The sequence below is a fragment of the Primulina huaijiensis genome, chromosome 2 (genome assembly GCF_012295235.1).
Source record: "Primulina huaijiensis isolate GDHJ02 chromosome 2, ASM1229523v2, whole genome shotgun sequence".
In the NCBI taxonomy this organism is placed as follows: domain Eukaryota; kingdom Viridiplantae; phylum Streptophyta; class Magnoliopsida; order Lamiales; family Gesneriaceae; genus Primulina; species Primulina huaijiensis.
The window spans coordinates 29,401,507-29,421,649 of NC_133307.1; the positions used below are offsets into that span (position 1 = coordinate 29,401,507).

General features: G+C 32.9%; 2 protein-coding genes across 4 annotated transcripts; both read left to right on the forward strand.

Annotated features, from left to right (window-relative positions):
• Positions 1-4,292: 4,292 nt before the first annotated feature.
• On the forward strand, positions 4,293-9,714 carry LOC140971424 (beta-galactosidase-like). Of its 3 annotated transcripts, none has more exons than XM_073433689.1 (18): positions 4,293-4,752; positions 4,947-5,042; positions 5,152-5,264; positions 5,867-5,933; positions 6,022-6,114; positions 6,212-6,355; positions 6,643-6,731; positions 6,816-6,921; positions 7,022-7,109; positions 7,218-7,336; positions 7,451-7,615; positions 7,885-8,060; positions 8,181-8,466; positions 8,557-8,667; positions 8,790-8,900; positions 8,984-9,189; positions 9,296-9,408; positions 9,492-9,714. In XM_073433689.1, exons 1-17 carry the CDS (start codon positions 4,576-4,578, stop codon positions 9,402-9,404), a joined length of 2,256 nt encoding a protein of 751 aa, XP_073289790.1. In that variant the 5' UTR covers positions 4,293-4,575; the 3' UTR covers positions 9,405-9,408; positions 9,492-9,714. The 3 variants fall into 3 exon arrangements, with proteins under 3 accessions (XP_073289790.1, XP_073289789.1, XP_073289791.1); XM_073433690.1 differs by having other exon boundaries at positions 4,296-4,752; positions 8,181-8,290; positions 8,357-8,466; positions 9,296-9,714; XM_073433688.1 differs by having other exon boundaries at positions 4,294-4,752; positions 9,296-9,714.
• Positions 9,715-17,401: 7,687 nt separating this feature from the next.
• LOC140971425 (probable polyamine oxidase 5) lies at positions 17,402-19,311 on the forward strand. The gene has a single exon (XM_073433691.1). The coding sequence runs from the start codon at positions 17,522-17,524 to the stop codon at positions 19,139-19,141; it is 1,620 nt and encodes a 539-aa protein (XP_073289792.1). The 5' UTR covers positions 17,402-17,521; the 3' UTR covers positions 19,142-19,311.
• Positions 19,312-20,143: the final 832 nt, after the last annotated feature.

Below are 20,143 nucleotides of genomic sequence, written 5' to 3' on the forward strand. Positions count from 1 at the left end.
AAAACCCCCAACCCGAACACGAACCCGTCTAACCCGAATCAACCCGTCTAACCCGAAATTTATTTATTTATTTATTTTTTTAAAAAAAATTCGAAAAAATTAAAAATAATAATAATATTTTAATTTAAACACATAATAACAAAATTTCCGATTTAAATTTGAAAGTTTAATTGTAAAAAATTTAAAGTATATTTTCTAAATCAAATAAACAATTGTTAAATAAATAAAAAATATACAAAATAAATATTAAATGATGAAAATTTAACATATAAATATACAATAAATTTTGTTTCAACATACAATATATAAAAATATAGGTAATATTTTCAAAAAAAAAAAGTTTTCGGGTCGACCCGCGACCCAACCCGAAAACCGTCTAACCCAGCACTAACCCGAACCCACCCAACCCGAACCCAACCCGAACCTGAATTTTTTCGTATTGGGCCGTGTCGAGTTGACGGATCGTGTTGCATTTTTACATCTTTAAATTGATGGCACGAAGCCACAAATAGATTTTTATTCACAAACAATTAAAGCAAATCAAAATTTGGATTATATGTTAACATCTGTTTGAAAGAATGGTTTGGGGAATGAGTGGATCAGATAGCTGAAAATTTCAATTTGAAATGTCCAATTCACCCAATTTATATAGCAAATAATCAATTAATTAATTAATTTGTTTACTCTCTTCAGCCAAATAAGTTTTCAACCATTTATAAATATATTTCCCTTGAAGTGTAATTTTTTTTTTTTTAATAATGTAAAAATTATCTGAATAATCAAATTTGATGGAGAATTTTTTATTTTTATTTTTTTATTATAATATGGTACTCCGACGATGAAATTGGTATTCAAAATATATGTGGATTAACGACAAACTTGAATTTTTGGATTGTACATTCATGAAACTCATATTTAAAACAACATTTGTAATTGTTAATTCTAAAATCCAGAAATTTCGTTTTCACATTGGCCAATCAATTTGTCCTTCTGCATAATTTAAAATAAGAAAAAGATATACTTTTTGCCATTCATATTTGTTTCTTTATAATTTGATCATACATAATGCTAAAACTAGGTCATAGTTTTGTATCTTTCAACTTTTATCATTTTTAATAACATTTTATTGAAAATGTTAATGTGCCACTGCACACATGAGCATCACGTTTCATCAAGTCAGCGACATATCGACATCACATCAACACTACGTCAAAAAATGAAAAAAAAAATACAAAGATAGCGGACTAAAAGTACTTAAATTTGATATATTGGAAAGATAAATGTGTACATTTATAAATTAAAAATAAGTTTATCTATATTAAATTGTCGAAATAGATTAAATATTCCTTGTATTCTTCTGAGTCTAAACACAAATACAGAACAAATAATTAAAAAGAATTAGGTAAACCATAATATCAGCAATTAAATTTATACTCACAGCTAAAGCATTATGATAACTTTTTTTCCAAAGTATAATATTTATTATTAGTTAGTTCGTCAATTTTCAGCAATTACACCATCCCCACTCTATGAGAAGAATTAATAATTCTGACTTGGATCAGATTTTACCGAATTTTCAACAAATTTGGTGACCCGAAGACTTAGCTAAGTACGTGTTAGGGTGCACTCAGGGTTTGGTAGGACATCGTTAACCGAGTTAGCATGCAACCAAAATGGGACCAATGTTAGATTATTTTGTGGCGGAAAATGAAATCCACGAGATAAATATTTTACTACATACGTCGACGACACATAGGTGTCACAACTGCGTTATATTTGCATATATATTTTTCGATGTGCGACAACAAAACACCGACACATGAAGTGCAACATTAGTATTCTTGCGAAAAAAAAGACTAAAATTGTTATTAAAAATATTTGAAATATACACAACCAACACTAAAATTTGACAACACATATGATAAAAATCGTAAAAAAGACAAATATATAAAACCAAAATTGTATTTTTTTCTGCTATTTTTGTAGTCATGCTAAGTTTAAGTTGATTCAAAATTGAATTGAGTTGGATTCATTATCGAGAAAATTATATTACAAAAAAGTGTGTTAGAGAATAGAATATATGACCAATTAGTCATAAGTACATCACTCTTTCAACTTAAACCTTGGACGAATTTCAAAGCTTTCTTGATATAAATGAAAATTGATGAGAGGGCACACAACTTGTAACAAAAAGTCGACTTCACATTAAATTATCCTAACTGGATTGTGTTTAATAGAGGGCACCATATTTTTTGCTCTTTATTTCTTGAGTTCATATTGTTCGATGTTTTTGTCGAAAAAAAATGTTCGATGTTTTTGTCGAAAAAAAATGTTTGATATTCTAATCATTTAACACAATTCCTGGATCCGTGTCTCATTTTTCGTATACTTATTACATAGTTTGTCTTAATAAATATTAAGTAATTATATGCAGACATTTGCCCGAATAATTTAGATTTTTATGTATAATATTTTTTAGTATTTCGAGTAAATTTTTTTTAAAAGTTTAAGGAATACGTTGATTTTTGTAAATATTTTATAAGTTTTTGTTATTTTTTTTAACAAATATGGGGTTTTTTAAAATATTTTTTCATATATTTTATATTAAATGTGAGATGATCATTTTATGAATATAACTGATATCAAGATTGATTATTTTCACAACTCTCACCTGCTGTAAACTATAATATAGTATATATATTTCAATCAATATATTACTTACTTTGAGGGAAAATTACATTTTTTTTTTTGTTATATAACTTATACGTTTTTCATTTGTAATTTTATTATCTGATAATTTAGTATCGTAGTCCACTAATTTACACGTTCTTTATTTCCGATTCTCTTCCAAAAAATTACAACTTTGAATCTACATCCTATTATATATAATATTGTAATTTTTTTGTATTTATTTATGAAACAAAAACACGAATAAGAAGTATGATTCAAGCCATTACAATCGGTTGACCATTTACTCAGTAAACTATAATTAGAAATTGCGGGACTTTTGTCTTTTGTCTAAATTTCCAAGTCCGTAATTCAACATGGATCATAATATAATAATTTTTTATTTAGAAAATCCAAACAACAAAAAGTATAAAACCGAATATTGTTAGGCATACGTTTGTTATAATCCAAAGATTCTTGTATTAAGAAAGATGGCAAGAAAGATACGAAATTCTCCATAAAAATACACAAAATTAACGTAAATTTGTAATGAAAACATAAATATAACACATTAAATACTTTTCTTTTTAGTCATACAAACAACATTATTTTTCATTTTTTGTATCTACTTATTATAGAAGTATTTTTTATTTATTAAATAGGGGGTTAAAAATATATTTAATTATAGATATAGAAATGTGTTTGCTAAAAGAAATAATGAAAAATAATGTTCCGAGGCAGTGTTTTATTTTTAATATCAAAATATAATTAACAATTGATAAAGTTGATAAATAAAATTATCAATTTCATATTAACACATTTTACATAAAAAAGAAGAAAAAGTATATAATTAAATCCGATAGTAAAATCATCCAAATATTAAAAATACATTTGATTTAAAAATTGTAGGTCACATTCTACTAAAATAATTACATATATTTTTTTTGTAGGATATAAAATTTAAAGATATTTTTGTTGATATGTACAAAAAATTTAAAGCCAATTATTTTTTTCTTTCTTTCAATATAGTAGGTAGATTTTTTATTTTTTCGAGCACGAGCTCAAGTATCTCGACACGTATATGAGTCAAGCTTGAAATTAGTTACTCGATCGAGTTCAAGCTAGAACATTCATAATTTAATTCGAATCGAGCTCGAGTAGTACGTACTCAACTCGACTCATGTGTATCTCTAGCAGATGATAATGATACAACACAAGTATTTCATACAACAGTTAACATTACGTGTCAATCACTAACGAGAAAAATTATTGTACCCATATATAGAATAAAACATTGGTAAAATCACTTAACTATCAAGTCTTTAGTCATCCTTAATTACTTATTCATGGTATATGAGATTCTACTGAGTTAGAAAAACTTTTATGACATGACGAATAAAGCGAAAAATATACCTACTATTTTTTTAATGTGAATTTAATTTATATCGAGAATTTTATTATTGATGTGTTTATATAAAATGATTGACTGATTATCTCACAATAAAATAAAAAAATATCGATGAATTTTATATTTTTTATTTTCAAATAAAATAACACAATGTAACATATGCTGGCCTTATTATTTGGATGAGACTAAATTCCTTGTCAGAAACGCTGGCTCCTCCCTCCATCCCACAAAGAGTACATAATTATAAAAGCAGTTAGAGCTTCCCCCATTTTCTCATGCAAATAACTCTCTTCTTTAAAATTATTATTGTGACAACTGCATCATTATTTTCAAAGAAGCACAAAGAGGAGAGAGAGAGACACTACACAAGTTTTCATTTTTATCTATTCCTTCATTTCTTCTGCTGGAAGAGGGAAATGTTTTGAACGAAAAAGTGATTTCAAGAACACGAAAACAGAGCGGCCGTTTGTTTTATTCAGTTTTTTGATTGAATAAGAGAAATGGGTTCTATTTCGATAATGTTAAGAATCAAGATTTATGTGTATTTTTTCTTGAGTTTGCTGGCTTGTTCTTCAGTAATAGCCACTGTTTCTTACGATGATAAAGCCTTTATTATTAACGGGAAGAGAAGAATTCTCATTTCTGGTTCTATTCATTACCCAAGAAGCACTCCGGAGGTATCATTTGTAATATAATAATAATATTTTTTTTTTGTTTACAGTTTCTTGATTTGGGTGGATTCCTAGTGACCCGCATTGCCCAACTCAACTGAAAATTTTGAAAGAAATTGCAAAACTTATTTGAATAACATCTAAAAATTGCAAATTTTATCTCTTTAGCCGTAGATTTTGAGCTGGTTTGTTTTGTACAGATGTGGCCAGATCTTATGCAGAAGGCTAAAGATGGAGGCTTGGATGTGATACAGACTTATGTGTTCTGGAATGGGCATGAACCATCTCCAGGAAAAGTAAGGCAAAAAATGATTTATGTATTTCTTCTATTTTTGAGCATATTTACATGAAGAAATGAGCGTTTCCATAGGAATAAATCAATCTGTTGTTTTGTGGTTCGTCCAGTACAATTTCGAGGGGAGGTTTGATCTTGTCAAGTTCATCAAACTGGCGCAGCAGGCCGGCCTATACGTCCACCTTCGCATTGGACCTTATGTTTGTGCAGAATGGAATTTTGGGTATCAGGAGAATTTTAATATTAAATTACGTTTGGATTTTTTTTTTCAAAAAGATTTCATGTTTGGATTGTTCTGAAAAAAATATGATTCTCAATCATAAAGGATTTGCCTCATAGACCGGGCCCGCTCATGAGTTTTTATGTCTTTTCGCCAAAATAATGAAGACCGACGGTTTCGGTTTCGGTTTCGGTTTCGATTTTGATTAAGCTATAATTTTAATTGAATTGTATCTTGTTAAGATTTTAACTATAAATAAATAAAAGTATGTTAACGAGATCATCATACTTGTAAACTAATTAAGTTAAAATATTTTAAAATATACACATTACAAAATATTCCAACTAAGCTTTATAGATGAATGTTCGAGCTTTTTGTTGTATGAGTGAAGTTGTGGATGGAGCTTAAGCCTTATAGATGAATGCACGATGCTTGGTCTCGATTTTCAGGAGATGGTTCTGGTTTCTATTCACGGTTCGAACTGAACATGGTTCTAAAGCCATATAGGATTTTACAATGCAAATGAATATCGAATTTATTGGACTTGTAGAAGATTGGGAGTCATTTTTTTATATGGTCTGTTTACATCCCCTGTTTTGATGCAGGGGATTTCCTCTTTGGCTAAAATATGTGCCAGGAATCCATTTCAGAACAGATAATCAGCCTTTCAAGGTTTAATAATTTGAATGAATATAATTTTTACCATTTGTTTAAATAATCAGTAGTTTTTTTTTTTATTAATTGGTTGAGTATGATCAAGGTGGCTATGCAAGGATTTGTTACAAAAATTGTCAGCTTAATGAAGTCAGAAAGTTTGTTTGAGCCCCAGGGAGGACCGATAATTATGTCGCAGGTCGAAACAATCATGCTTAGCTTGCCGATGCTTTTGTTTTTTGTTGTTGTATTTGAATTTCTTTTCTTTAATTTTTTTTAATAATGAAATGTTATAGATAGAAAATGAGTATGGACCAGTGGAGTGGGAGATTGGTGCTCCTGGTAAAGCTTATACAGCATGGGCTGCAAAAATGGCTGTGGGACTCAATACTGGTGTCCCATGGATCATGTGCAAACAAGACACCGCCCCCGATCCCATTGTAAGAGAGATCGAAAAATTACCAAGTTTTTCTTATCTTTTTTCCTTTTTTCGATGGACATTTACGGTAGAGTTGAAGTTGGTTCTTGATCAATTAATCCATGATTATGACACGATTTGGTTTTATGTGGTACCCACAAGTCGTTATGCTTGTTTCCTTTTTTTTTTTTGAACCTTTCCTATGCTTAGGACATACCTTAAAGCATCAGTCAATGAAGCCTGATAGAAACAGATAGTTGGGCTGTTATATGTTTTGTGAACCCAAAATGCTAATTCTTCGTATTACAGATAGATACATGCAATGGTTTCTACTGCGAAGGCTTCCGTCCTAACAGGCCTTACAAGCCAAAAATGTGGACTGAAGTCTGGACAGGCTGGTAAGAAACTCCAAAACGTCAGAGATGATCCTAAATTTTCTTATTTGGATGAAATCATATATTTTTTAATGTGTTCTTCTGTAGGTTTACGCAATATGGTGGCGCGGTTCCTCACAGACCAGTTGAGGACTTGGCTTTTTCGATAGCCAGGTTCGTCCAAAACAACGGTTCATTCTTCAATTATTACATGGTGAGTTTATCCTCCAGTCCATGGGAAGAACAAGCTTTTCAAGTCTTAAATGTGCAAGAATAATGCCCTTTACATATTATCTCTTATCTGTATGCTTTAGTATCATGGAGGGACGAACTTTGGTCGAACTGCGGCTGGCCTTTTCGTTACCACCAGCTACGATTATGATGCTCCAATAGATGAATACGGTAAACCTAAAAAATGGCTTATCTCATGCTAATTTATTACATTTTATTACTCATAAATATAATATGTTACATACACTTTATAATTTGAAACGATGCCATATGTATTAGGACTTGTCAACGAGCCAAAATATGGGCACTTGACGGATTTACATAAAGCAGTCAAGCAATGTGAGCGGGCTTTAGTTTCATCATATCCAACTGTGTCATGGCCTGGTAAAAATCAAGAGGTAAATTGAATGCTATTTTTGGATTCAGCTGCACAGATATAGTGGAGGCTGAAACTAAACTATATTCTTCAAATTGTAGTCGTATTCTAATGTTGCTCCTTGATACATTTTTAGGTTCATGTCTTTAGAACAAAATCCGGAGCTTGTTCTGCATTTCTTTCCAACTACGACACTACATATTCTACAAAACTAACATTTGGAAATACGCAATATGATTTGCCACCTTGGTCTATCAGCATTCTTCCGGACTGCAAAACCGCTGTTTACAACACAGCAAGAGTAATGAGAATTTCCTTCATTCTTGGTTTTCGTTATGCATTTGCCTCATTTCTAATTCAATCGTATAGAAATCGATAATATTTCTCTTAGAAAGTGTTGCACAATGAATGAAACGTAATATTTAAACAACTGTATGTTTTAAAGATTTAATAACAACTAACACGATAATCATTAGCTATACTTTCTTGTGCAACAACGAATGATTGCTTTTATAGTTCCAAAACTTAGTCATTTCTTTTAAAGAAAATGATTGTACGGTGTGGTTGCAGATAAGCTCCAAAGTTTCAGATGCAAAGATGATACCTGTGAATGGTGGACTCTCATGGCAGTCTTACAACGAAGAGACGCCTTCTGCTGATGACAGTGACCCTCTCGCTATGGATGGTTTATGGGAGCAAGTAAACGTCACTCGAGACTCATCTGATTATTTGTGGTACCTGACTCAGTAAGTATGTCCATGGTATACATAACTAGCATCTAGATGTTTTTATGGAGATAGTGCCATTTATAACTATGTTTTTATCCTTTTCCTATGTTTTTGTGCAACACTTGGTGATAAATACAGAGTTAACATAGCTTCTAATGAAGCCTTCTTAAAGAATGGACAGTTACCTCTTCTCACAGTCATGTCAGCAGGCCACGCCTTGCATGTTTTTATCAACGGCCAATTATCAGGTACCATATGCATTTTCTTACTCGTGCATCGAACAAATTTGCATAAAATTTCTTGTTCCGTGATAGGAACTGTGTATGGGAGCCTGGATCGACCTAAACTAACGTTCAGCAGGAATGTGAATTTAAGAGTTGGGATAAACAAAATCTCTTTACTTAGTGTCGCTGTTGGTCTGCCGGTTGGTTTTCCTATTCCACTCTTATTTTTCAAAAATAATACTCGAATCCCTGATTAAGTTTTCTCATCCATTCTCTTTCAATCAACTCAGAATGGTGGCCTTCATTATGAAACGTGGAATACGGGAGTTCTTGGTCCCATCACTCTAAACGGTTTAAACGAAGGGACAAAAGACTTAACAAAGCAGAGATGGTCGTACAAGGTTCGTTCTATTTTTTAAGCTCATTTTTTCTTCACTCGGTAACATAGAAAACAAAATCTTTAAGTAATAAATATCAGAGAGATGATTCTTGGAGTAATGTTTCGTTGATTCTACTTAAATAGGTTGGTCTAAAAGGCGAGTCACTCAGCCTCGATACTATTAGTGGAAGTTCTTCTGTTGAATGGAACGATGGATCCCTCTTGGTTCAAAAACAACCTCTGACATGGTACAAGGTAAACAAACATTTGATCATTCCAAGAAGAGAGAACATGTAATTTCCTTACATATATTGATGCTTTTGGTTTGTTCTTTCTAGACCACGTTTAACGCACCAGAAGGGAACGATCCTGTGGCTTTAGACATGTTAGGAATGGGAAAAGGCGAGATATGGGTAAACGGTGCAAGCCTAGGAAGGCACTGGCCTGGATACATAGCAGAAGGCAACTGTGGTGGCTGTAATTATGCAGGCACGTTCACAGAGAAGAAATGCCAAAGCGATTGTGGACAGCCGTCTCAAAGATGGTGAGACATTATACTGATTTTGATCCAAAAACATTATATAACATCTATTTTCACAGTACAATGAGATCAACATACTGCATAGCCTCTGATTAAATTTAAATAACAGGTATCATATACCACGTTCTTGGCTGAAGCCAAGTGGGAATCTGTTGGTAGTTTTCGAAGAATGGGGAGGCGATGCGAGTAAAATTTCTCTGGTTAGAAGAACCGTGTAAAAAAGTATGCATCAGTTAGTGTATTTTCTCAATACCTACTGGATAAAGGATAAATGGTTGAATACATAAATTTTTTTTTACTTCTAGCTCGATCAAGTTTTACGAGCCCGTTTGATGGATCTGGAGGATGAAAAATTGTGCAGTTAAGGTACCATTCTCCGGAGAGAAATACAGATAATGCAATTTCAAGAAAATGTATTTGTACATGAGGACTGTGGATTGTTGCATCCGATCTGAAACTTGTATGAAACTTATGTTTGGATGTAATGAATACACCAAATAAAAATATCTATCACCATATATATTTCCAGTATGATCTCAAAACTCTCCTTTCTTTATTGTTTTTAATTTTCCATATCTCTTCTTTTCACCATCTTTGAATTTACCAACTTTTAAAGTGTTAGAAAATATCTATTATTCGCATTAATCTCACCAAAAATATTTATAAAGATTGAAATGCCGTGGAAAAGTTCTGTTCCTCCTTGTATAAAATAATGATGTCATATCCATTATTTGTTGCTCTAATTTTTATAGTACTGCAATTTTTAAATAGTTTTCTGCAGACATGTTACGAATGAATAACTGAAAACTTTGATATTGTTTTTTTATTGTACTAAAATTATGATTTCTCGTAAAATTACATTTCTGTTGGAATACGTGATACTGATTGTTATTTATATACTCATACCACTTACTTTATTTATATTTGTTTGCTAATTAATTGTTTTAAGAATTTCATTTACATCCCTTTAATTGGATTTTCTAGCTTTAACTTAGATATGTCAAAACGAACCACCCGCCTCATCGTATTAAATAGGCAGATTGGATTTGCAATTTCTCGACCTACCATGCCGGCCTCGCCCCACTACATCTAATCTAACTCAAAACCGGCTACACTCGTCGAACTGACCTGCCCCATGACATAAACATAGGTAGGCTGAGTTGGTCTTTTTTGACCTGCCATGTCCCGTATAGGGTGTAAACAGACTGAATCGAGCTGAATATTATAAAAAATTCAAAGTTCGAATTAGGTTCGAAATAGATATATTCGACCTCCAGCTCTATTTTTTAAATTTTTTTTGTTTGAGTCTAGCTGTAAAGATTCAAATATCGCGAGCTATTCTAACTATTACAAAAATAAATAATTGAAAAGCTTGAAATCTATTTATTTAATATATGTATATATATATATATACACACACATATATATATTATTAATAAAATATAGGCTCGCAAGAAGTTCGCAAACTATCGAACAATATAATTTAAATTCGAGTTCGGTTCAAAAAGTTTGAATGTGTTCAATTTTGGTTTAATTCGATAAATTCCTTTACGAAACAAATATTTTTTTGAGCCGGATCGAAAAACCCACGAGACGAATTGTTTCGTTAACACCCTAGTCCCGTCCCACCAAATGACAAGTTGCATCAACACAATCCACTTGCTCATTTTTATATGTCTACTCTAACCACTCTATTGGGATAAACATGTATGAGTGAAAGTAATACCGAAATGAGTAACATTGTTAGAAGTTCTCATGCGTCAAGCTCGTGACATTGAGTCGCTTGATTTGGTTGGTTAAATGAGTCGTAAAAGAGTGACTTCAAATCTTAATAGATAATATTGTCTCTACCGAAAACATTTATATCTTAAATGTCAACTATAGTTTTTGAACGAATAATTAAACATTAAGAGAGAAACGTGACAAAATAAAAGCTCTAACACAAAAATAAATAGAAATAATTTATTCCGGTTCCACCATTGATTAAAAATATTGTAAATAATAAGGAAAAGAAAACGGATAGATTATTGACTGGGCCTCTTCTCTGTCACCCTTATCCAATCGTTATTATTTCTCTTGAGATATTATCAGACACTAACTGTTCATAATCTATATCACATAAATGCAAAAGCATGTCGTAAATGTAATAAATTCTTAACAAAAATTATACAAATTAATTAATTCAATAAATAAACGCCAAGAAACAAAAGTTTTCTTTGGTCAGGTTGCACTATTTTTGTACTTGTACACGAATTTGGAGACAAACTACAATAATTTGTGGGCTATATGGTTCGCACGCAGTTCGAACTATGCGTCAGTTATTTCCATTCACAAATTTCTACTTATATTTTTCGAAATACCAAATTCATATGCCAACAAAAATAAGGAAAATAAAAGATGAGAACAATGAAAATAAATTTAATGGAATAAAGAAGAATTTCTGAATTTGCTCCATCTTTGTATATATACTTGGATTTTTCTATTGGAAAAACGTGAGGGGTGGTGTACCGAGCTAATCTTGAACTCAAACAGTCAACTTAGACATATCGTGTGTAGTAAATGCCAGCTCAAAAAATCAGGCATTTGTAATCTGTGAACTGAGACGTTCTCGACCCAGTATCCAAGTGCTCTGGTCGAGCTAGGGTAAAGGGTAATCCTATCCTAACAAGTTGGTCCACTGTCCATCTTGGCTACACTCGAGCGAGCGAGCGAGCGATCGTAAGCCGAAGAGTCCTATCCAAGGTGGTGTGAAATATGGATGTGAATTGAACAGGGCTTAGTTTGGAAGTTGGAAAGGAAAATTTTATTCTCTACGCGTTCTTTGGCACATGATGCATATCATATTAAATTTTTTTTTTTTGTGTGTAATAATTTTTGTGTAAATATATCTATAATTTTTTAGGATATGATACTTATAAATTAGATATTATATAAGATTTACGGAAATAATTTAAACTTTTAGATAAATTACAGATAAGTTAGAGAAAAAATAGAAACAAATGTAAAGAGATGTACAAAAATTACTAATAAACTTACACCATCAAAATTATTTAACATATGTTTATAAGGGTAAAATCGTAAAGAAACTTTCATGTCACATTGAAATATTAATAATATAATATAGATTTTGATGCTCCCAAATGAAACCTAGATTTCATCAACTTATCGTTATGATGTCGGTTTTCAATTATCTCTGGTATAATATAAGCATAAATATGAATTACATGTATTCTATACATTATTTTATTTTTAAAATTAGTCACTTTTAGTATAAAAATCTGGTTACACACACATACACACACACACACACATATATATATAATGATCTCAAGTTCCAACATTTTTGCCTATCGGGAAAATACGTAGAGCATATTTATATTTTTCCTAGATGTTAATGGCTCGAGATCCCATAGTTACCTATTCAACACAACCTTCAATACCCCATTTTTTGGGGGTAAAAACACAAAAATTGATGCTATTAAGATAGAGGGAAAGAGATTAGGTGCTCAAGAAAAAATGGGACACAATACAACGAACTATATTAATATAAAAAAATGTGTAATTAATATTAAGTATTTGGAGAACTGAAGGATTAATTTGACTTGTTCTTGATCAAGCCTTGATAATGATGCATCAACTTAAGTCACATATTTAATGCTGATGCTTTGGAGAATCCAAACCACTATAATAATTCTTATTATTATTTAATTTATGCAAAGCTATCATTATGAAGTTATCTATTCTTTATTTCTTTTTTTTTTTTTCCCCATCTTTTAATCATATCATTTGAACAAGTAACAATTTTCTTTCTATATCCCTCCAAAGTGGGTGCAATTTTGTTGAATAGTTGTACCTTCTCGGGTACTTAATTAGCTCTTTAAATAATTATATATGCGTAATGAAATAAAGCAACGAAATTTCCCGTAGATCGATTATGTAAAATTATATTCAATATGTAGGATGAGCTTAGCAACGGAGGCAATAGTTCACATTGGTAGTTACCATAAGATCTCATTATGCAGTCATGCAGCAAAAACATCGAGAAATAAACGTTATGTGTATGAGAGCGACATTTTGAACTTTCGAGAAGAACTGCTACATTTATGAGAGTCACCTCTTGAACATGTATGAGTCACTTTATTGGATCGATCGAGAAGTCACGCTCCCAACTACCTTTGAAAGATCCACATCGAATTACGAGAAGTATTTGACTTGATTAACAAAGTGTAGCAACGTACAAGTTGAGTTTTCGTAAAACGAGATTAAATAAATTAATCATTACATGAACTCATTGTGCAGTTTTGAGCCGAGAACATGACATTAAAATTTTTATCACATGGATATTTTAATCAAACTCCGATATAAATGAATTGGGCCCTTGATTTCTTTATTAAATATTGAATCTTTCATGACCCCTTTCAGTTCATACGGAATTCAAGTATAACTTCCTTTCAAGGTCCAAGAAACAAAATAATTTTGATTAATACACGTGAAACAAAATATCTGAACACCATCCAAAATGCATGTGGAATTGTCCTAAATTCCCTCCCTCTTAGAACAATAATGACAATGTTTGATAAAGATAAAGAATAAAGTGTCCATGAATTTACCTCAAAAAGTTACAAGAATAGTTGGTGAAAGAATATCAAGATTACATTTAATAGCTAAATTAACTTTTCGTAGCATCTTGTGATTTTAGGATTTAATTATGCCTTTAAAACATATTTAATCAATTTACGATGCTTAAATATCTTCACTGCCTTCTATGAAGATTTACATAGAGGAACTGCTTTTGATTATTAAATAATTAAGATTTAATAACATTGTTTTGAGAGAGATTATACATACTTGATAAAAATATATGCCTTTAAATTTGGTTCCATGTTGTTGTAACTACTTTTTAATTTACAATTTATTGTCATTAAAAATTAATTCAAGATTAATGCTTGCACGTTAACCATCCGAGTTTTTTTTAATATATATATATATATAAAATTATAATTTGCAAACTCGTGAAAAATTTAATGTGCTGCAAATTTTTTTTTTATAGACTAAAATATGTTGTAATTAGAATGACTCCTTTTAATTACTGGAAAAGATAATATATGGATGTCTCACTTGGATTACTTTATAGTTAAATAATAATGTATATAAAATTAAGGAGATAATTATGTAAGGCATATATCATGTAATGATGGAACCTTCAAAAAGAAAATATTGAATGAATCTATTGGAGAATAGAACGTGAAAATAGACCCTATACGTGTTTGAAAAGTTGCACTGCTGAAGATTCAGTCAGATTTTTAATTAAAAGTTAATTCCGATGTTGCAGAAAGATCGTCTAATTATCAATATTACTTTATACTCCAAATATCGAAATAATATAAGATATAACTTTAAGATCTAATGTCCTTGCTTTTTTATTATTATTTTTAATTTTTTTGGTCCGTTGTATTAGCAAAATCTAGTATTTTACTAAGTAATTTCTAAATATTATTACCCTCAATTTATACACTATCAAACTCTATCTTCAGTTATTTTTCAAATGTTCTACGTACCTTAATAAATTTTCAGATTTTAACTGTTTTTTTCAAACACTACGCATTTTTGATTTGTTCTCAATTCTTCACAATCAAACGTATAATATTTTACAAACACTTCATGAATTTAAAAGGAAAATAATGAGTTTAAACATGAGATAGGGAATATAGCATTCATAACTTGATAATTGGTATTGATCATGTCGTTGAAATCTTGTGTGTGTGTGTGTGTGTGTTGGAAGGGCAACTGGTATATTGATTGGAGGGATGATTGAGTAATGAGAACCATTCAGTGTGTTCAGTTTGGTGGGCCGTCGTTTATTGATTCACATGTGAGGTTGGTGGCGGGCTTCATCAAACCCTATATTATTTGTACATCAATCTATTTATTTTTCCCCACCCTTGTCAACCTAGATTCCATTTTTTTTATATGGGAGATCGACCCGAAAGGGACGACTAGGCTTAAATATTTTATTGCATAATTTTTTTTTTTAAAAAAAAAAATTGTGAAATTTTATCTCCCGTGATGTATGTCAGAACCAGATTTTTTTTTTTTCTCTCTTCAAACCTTGTAATTAATATTTGGGCAGGGTTTCACTAGGTTAGAAAGTGAGCCGAAGTACCGCCCGAGTAAGGAACAAGAAGTGATCCTAAGTCAAGCAGCCGTGCACCCACTTTTAGCATTCAAAAACCAAGATAAGTGAGTTTGTTTTAAAGTTAAACTTTCGGTTTATGCATGTTTTCGTTTTCGAAAATTTGGTCGAGTACAAATTCTCCTTTCTTGTGTTGTTTGTCATATGGTTTTGGGTACTGTGAGGATTCGACTGTATATGGGTGAGAATCTCAATATAACATGTTTATGGCCCTTAAACGGTGGGATTGTAACTTTTATATGGTCTCGTCCCCTTAGAAGAATAAAAATTAAGGACTGATATCAGTAAACCATAGAAAATAGAGGAATCTCGGTATCTGATTAATGTTATGCATGTGTTATGAATTATGTATACAAGTCATGTGATTTTCGAAATTGATGCATGTTGTTATATTGTGCTCGATACGGCCTTCACTTGCTGAGTATTTCTCAAATACTCACTCCTTACTCTCCCCTCCCCAGATAAATCCGAGGAACATGTTGAGGAAGAAGAATCAGACCAGTTTTGGGGTTGGTGAAATTCGAGATTCGAGATTTTAAAATTTTAAGTTTAAGTTTAGTTGAGTTGTAACGTTTTCGCACTTATTCTGTCATTTTCGGTTAGTAAATACAATGTTATTTTTATTTGAAATTATGAGATAAAATTATTTTGGTTTATATTGTGCTACGAGGCTGGTTGGTTGTTTTCGATTGTGTGATTGTTAAACAACGTCGGTGTCAACTCTGAGTTTCGGGGCGTGACAATGTAGGAAGTAGCCTTTCTCACTCCATCTCGTCCGTTCTCTACCGATGCATATAAATGCGCTTGTGGTAAAATTTTAGTGAATAAAGCTAAACAACACAAAGGCCATTTCAATGTTTGCTGCTCTAAATATGGTCTAAAGTTTGTCACATATTGAATACAAATATTCTCGCTAAGGACTGGTCACCTATCATAAACATATGCCCATGATCGCATGCTTAGTTCTTTGAGTATGTGTTTGAACTAATGAATTTGATTATCATGGTTCAAATCAATCGCGTATCTAAACAATCGAGATCGCTGAAGCAAAGTTGATGTGAGAATTTCAACCATGGATGTTTAAGTTGGTAAAAACACACTCAGTAATTTTTTTTCCTATTAATTTATTTATTAGGGGGCGTTTGGTTGATGGGATAAGGTGGGTTTATTTTTTTTAACCCACCTTATCCCTCGTATGGTACGCGTGATTATTTAACTAAGTCAATCCCTCCTATGAATGATTAAGTTATATTAGGTAGGTTAAAATAATACCTCCTCACCCCCTAGGATTATTTATCCCACTCTTAATCCATCCTATTTTTCCAATTTTACCCTTCTCCTAAATTCAAACTCATCACCACTTCCTTCCACCGACAACCCCCACCGCCGACCGACGACCACCGCCGACCGCCGATCGCCGACCGCCGACGACCACCGCCGACCGCCGATCGCCGACCACCGACGACCACCGCCGACCGCCGACCGCCGCCGTCTCCGGCCGCCGGAGTGGAAGAATAAAAAAAAAGAAAGGGCAATTTTGTCATTTCATAAAAAAATTCAAAATTATCCTACACTTAAAAATCTTACCGAACATACTACCATATATTACATATCTACGACAATCATTTTCTTTATCATTTACATACTAATCATTAGTTTATTTTATCTTGCAACCAAACGCAGCCTTAGTGTGTATCTCGTGAGACGGTCTCACATATCTTTATCCTCGAGACGGTCAATATTTATAATAATAAGTAATATTTTTAGCATAAAAGTAATATTTTTTTATGAATGACTCAAATATAATATATATCACAAAATTGACTCATAAGATCGTGTGACAAAAATTTTTGTGTTCATGTGTTAATATAGAGTGGTAAAGTGAAGTGTTCAAGAAAAGTAGTGGCATGTCTTTATTAGCTAAATAAATTTGCAAAAGAATAAAATAAAGAAAGAAAAAAAAAAGGAATTAAAGAAAAAGCTCAACTAGGCACACACGACCTAAATAAAGCTTATATATCCTCTCCAGTAACTCATCCTGCCTCACAAATATCGTTCCAATTTTCATTTCACTCTCCACAGAAGCTCTCTCATTATTGCAACTGTGATTAGTGTAATCAAGCCATATAAAAGGACACAAAAATGGTGAGCAAAAAGCCTAGGATAGTGATAATTGGCGCAGGAATGGCAGGACTCACAGCAGCCAACAAGCTCTACACAACTGCAAACTCGAAGCAGCTTTTCGAGCTTTCAGTAGTGGAGGGTGGAGCCAGAATCGGCGGAAGAATCAACACTTCGGAATTCTGCGGTGACAGGATTGAGGAAGGGGCTACCTGGATCCATGGAATTGGAGACAGTCCGATTCATGAAATCGCGCAAGAAAAAGGTCTACTTCACTCTCAGGAGCCGTGGGAGTGCATGGATGGGATTCTTGAAGATCCTGTCACCATTGCAGAAGGTGGGTATGAGCTCAACAAATCTCTCGTTGAGCCCATTTCGAGTTTTTTCAAGAATTTGATGGATTTCGTTCAGGAGAAGCCCGTTGATGAAGATGGTGTCCTGGTTTGTTGCGAAGTGTTGAAGCGTTGTAAACTTGGCTCTGAGAATTTGAGCGTGGGTTCTTTTCTGAGGCAAGGTCTTGAATCTTACTTGGGGCTTTTGAACGATCAGAAGGGTGTTAATGGAGCTGGGAATTGGAGCAGAAAATCGCTTGAAGAAGCCATTTTTGGTATGCACGAGGGGATACAGAGAACTTATACCTCCGCAGGGGATTTGCGCAATCTTGATTATGTTGCGGAGAAAGAGTATGTAATGTTTCCAGGGGAGGAGATTACTATAGCTAAAGGTTACTCTCGTGTGATTGAATCTTTAGCCTCTGCGTTACCCGTTGGAATGATTCAGTTGAACCGCAAGGTTTCGAAAATCGAGTGGAGATCTGCTCATAGTGAGAGAGAGCTTTCGCACATGGAAAATGGCCACGAAAACAGGCCGGTGAAGCTGCATTTTTGCGATGGATCTATCGTTCAGGCGGATCATGTTATTATCACAGTTTCACTTGGTGTTCTTAAACATGGGATTTGTCAAGGTTCTGACTTGTTTAATCCTCCATTGCCTAGTTTAAAGACTCAAGCCATTTCGAAACTTGGGTATGGAGTTGTGAACAAGGTGTTCTTGGAACTTAGCCCCTCAAATTGTGATCAAGAAACCAATAATCCCACAAAATTCCCTTTCTTGCAAATGGTGTTCCACCCCCCGGATTCCGAGTTAAGGAAACCCAAGATTCCTCAATGGATCAGAAAAACATCCTTTATATGTCCAATTTACAACAATTCAAGGGTCCTCCTGTCATGGTTTGCCGGAGAAGAGGCTCTCGCACTCGAATCCCTCACCGATGACGAAATCCTCAACGGGTTCTCCACAACCATTTCGAACTTCTTACCAACAAAATCCCAACCCCAAAAGAATCCTAATCCTAATCCTAACCAGTTCGAGTATTCAAAAGTTCTAAGAACTCAATGGGGCACAAATCCACTCTTCTTGGGATCATACAGTTATGTAGCGGTCGGATCAAGTATAGATGACATAGATACATTGGCTGAGCCATTGCCCCAAATCACCAATCTTGAATCTCCACCATTGCAACTCCTATTTGCAGGAGAAGCCACACACAGAACACATTACTCAACCACTCATGGAGCTTACTATAGTGGGCTAAGGGAAGCCAATAGGCTTCTCGAGCACTATAATTGTCTTGTTGTATGAAATATTATTTTGTTGCTGCTGCATTATTAGAGCTGATTTAATCAGGTTTCTACAATTGATTTTGTTAAAGATCCAGGGATGATATATAGTATTTTGTCTGTGTTTTTGCTCTAGTGAAAAGGAGAGATGGATTGGGACATAAAATTCAAGAAACTTCATTTTCATGTTCATTAATTAATGTTTTTTCGATATGAGGATTCATTGTAGCGTCTTGATCTTGAAAACAAACAAAACTGCCTCCTGATTGCGTTAGGCCACGAAATTTTTAATATTTTAAACAAATAATAAAGAAGCATAGGATCTCATTTTGTTATCATTGGAGTTGCTTTACCAGCTTCCCAGCCTGGACAGGATCCGGAGAAGCCGGCCACCTTATACTAGCCCGAATTGATCTTCATTAATTCTGATGGTACTGCTGGCTGGTGATTCCAATTTCTACTCTCTATTTTTATAGTTTTTTGGGTTCCTCAATTCTCCATGGTAAAAGTCTGAGGGATATTTTTTTTTCCATAGCATAATAGCCATGTGGAGCCGGTTATTCTTGCGCAGTGACACCAGCAAGAAGGTCTTGAGTTCGAGATTGAAGCCGTGATCCCTTTTCAATATATATTAAAAACGTGGCACGTGAGACATGGGCAAATACTGAAGTACGTGTCAAGCGAATTAACTTTTGGTTCATGACATGATTTAGAGATTTTTCATGGATATACTCTTTAATAAATTAACCGAAAACTTTCTTTTTATAGTTTTAGTCATCTCTCATTGGTGGATTATTGATACAAGTGGCAAACATGAACACTCTCTAGTATGGGGAGCAAATATCATCTGATCATGACTATTAGATCGATTAAAACATGATACTTGTGATCATTAATACAAAAGCTAAAACAATCACTCTAGGAGTGTTTAATTGTAGTTGGCATATGATCAAATATCGCATATTTGACACTCGTAGGTCGTTATGTGGCGTTATTAATTTAAAAGATCTTAGCTAATATATCG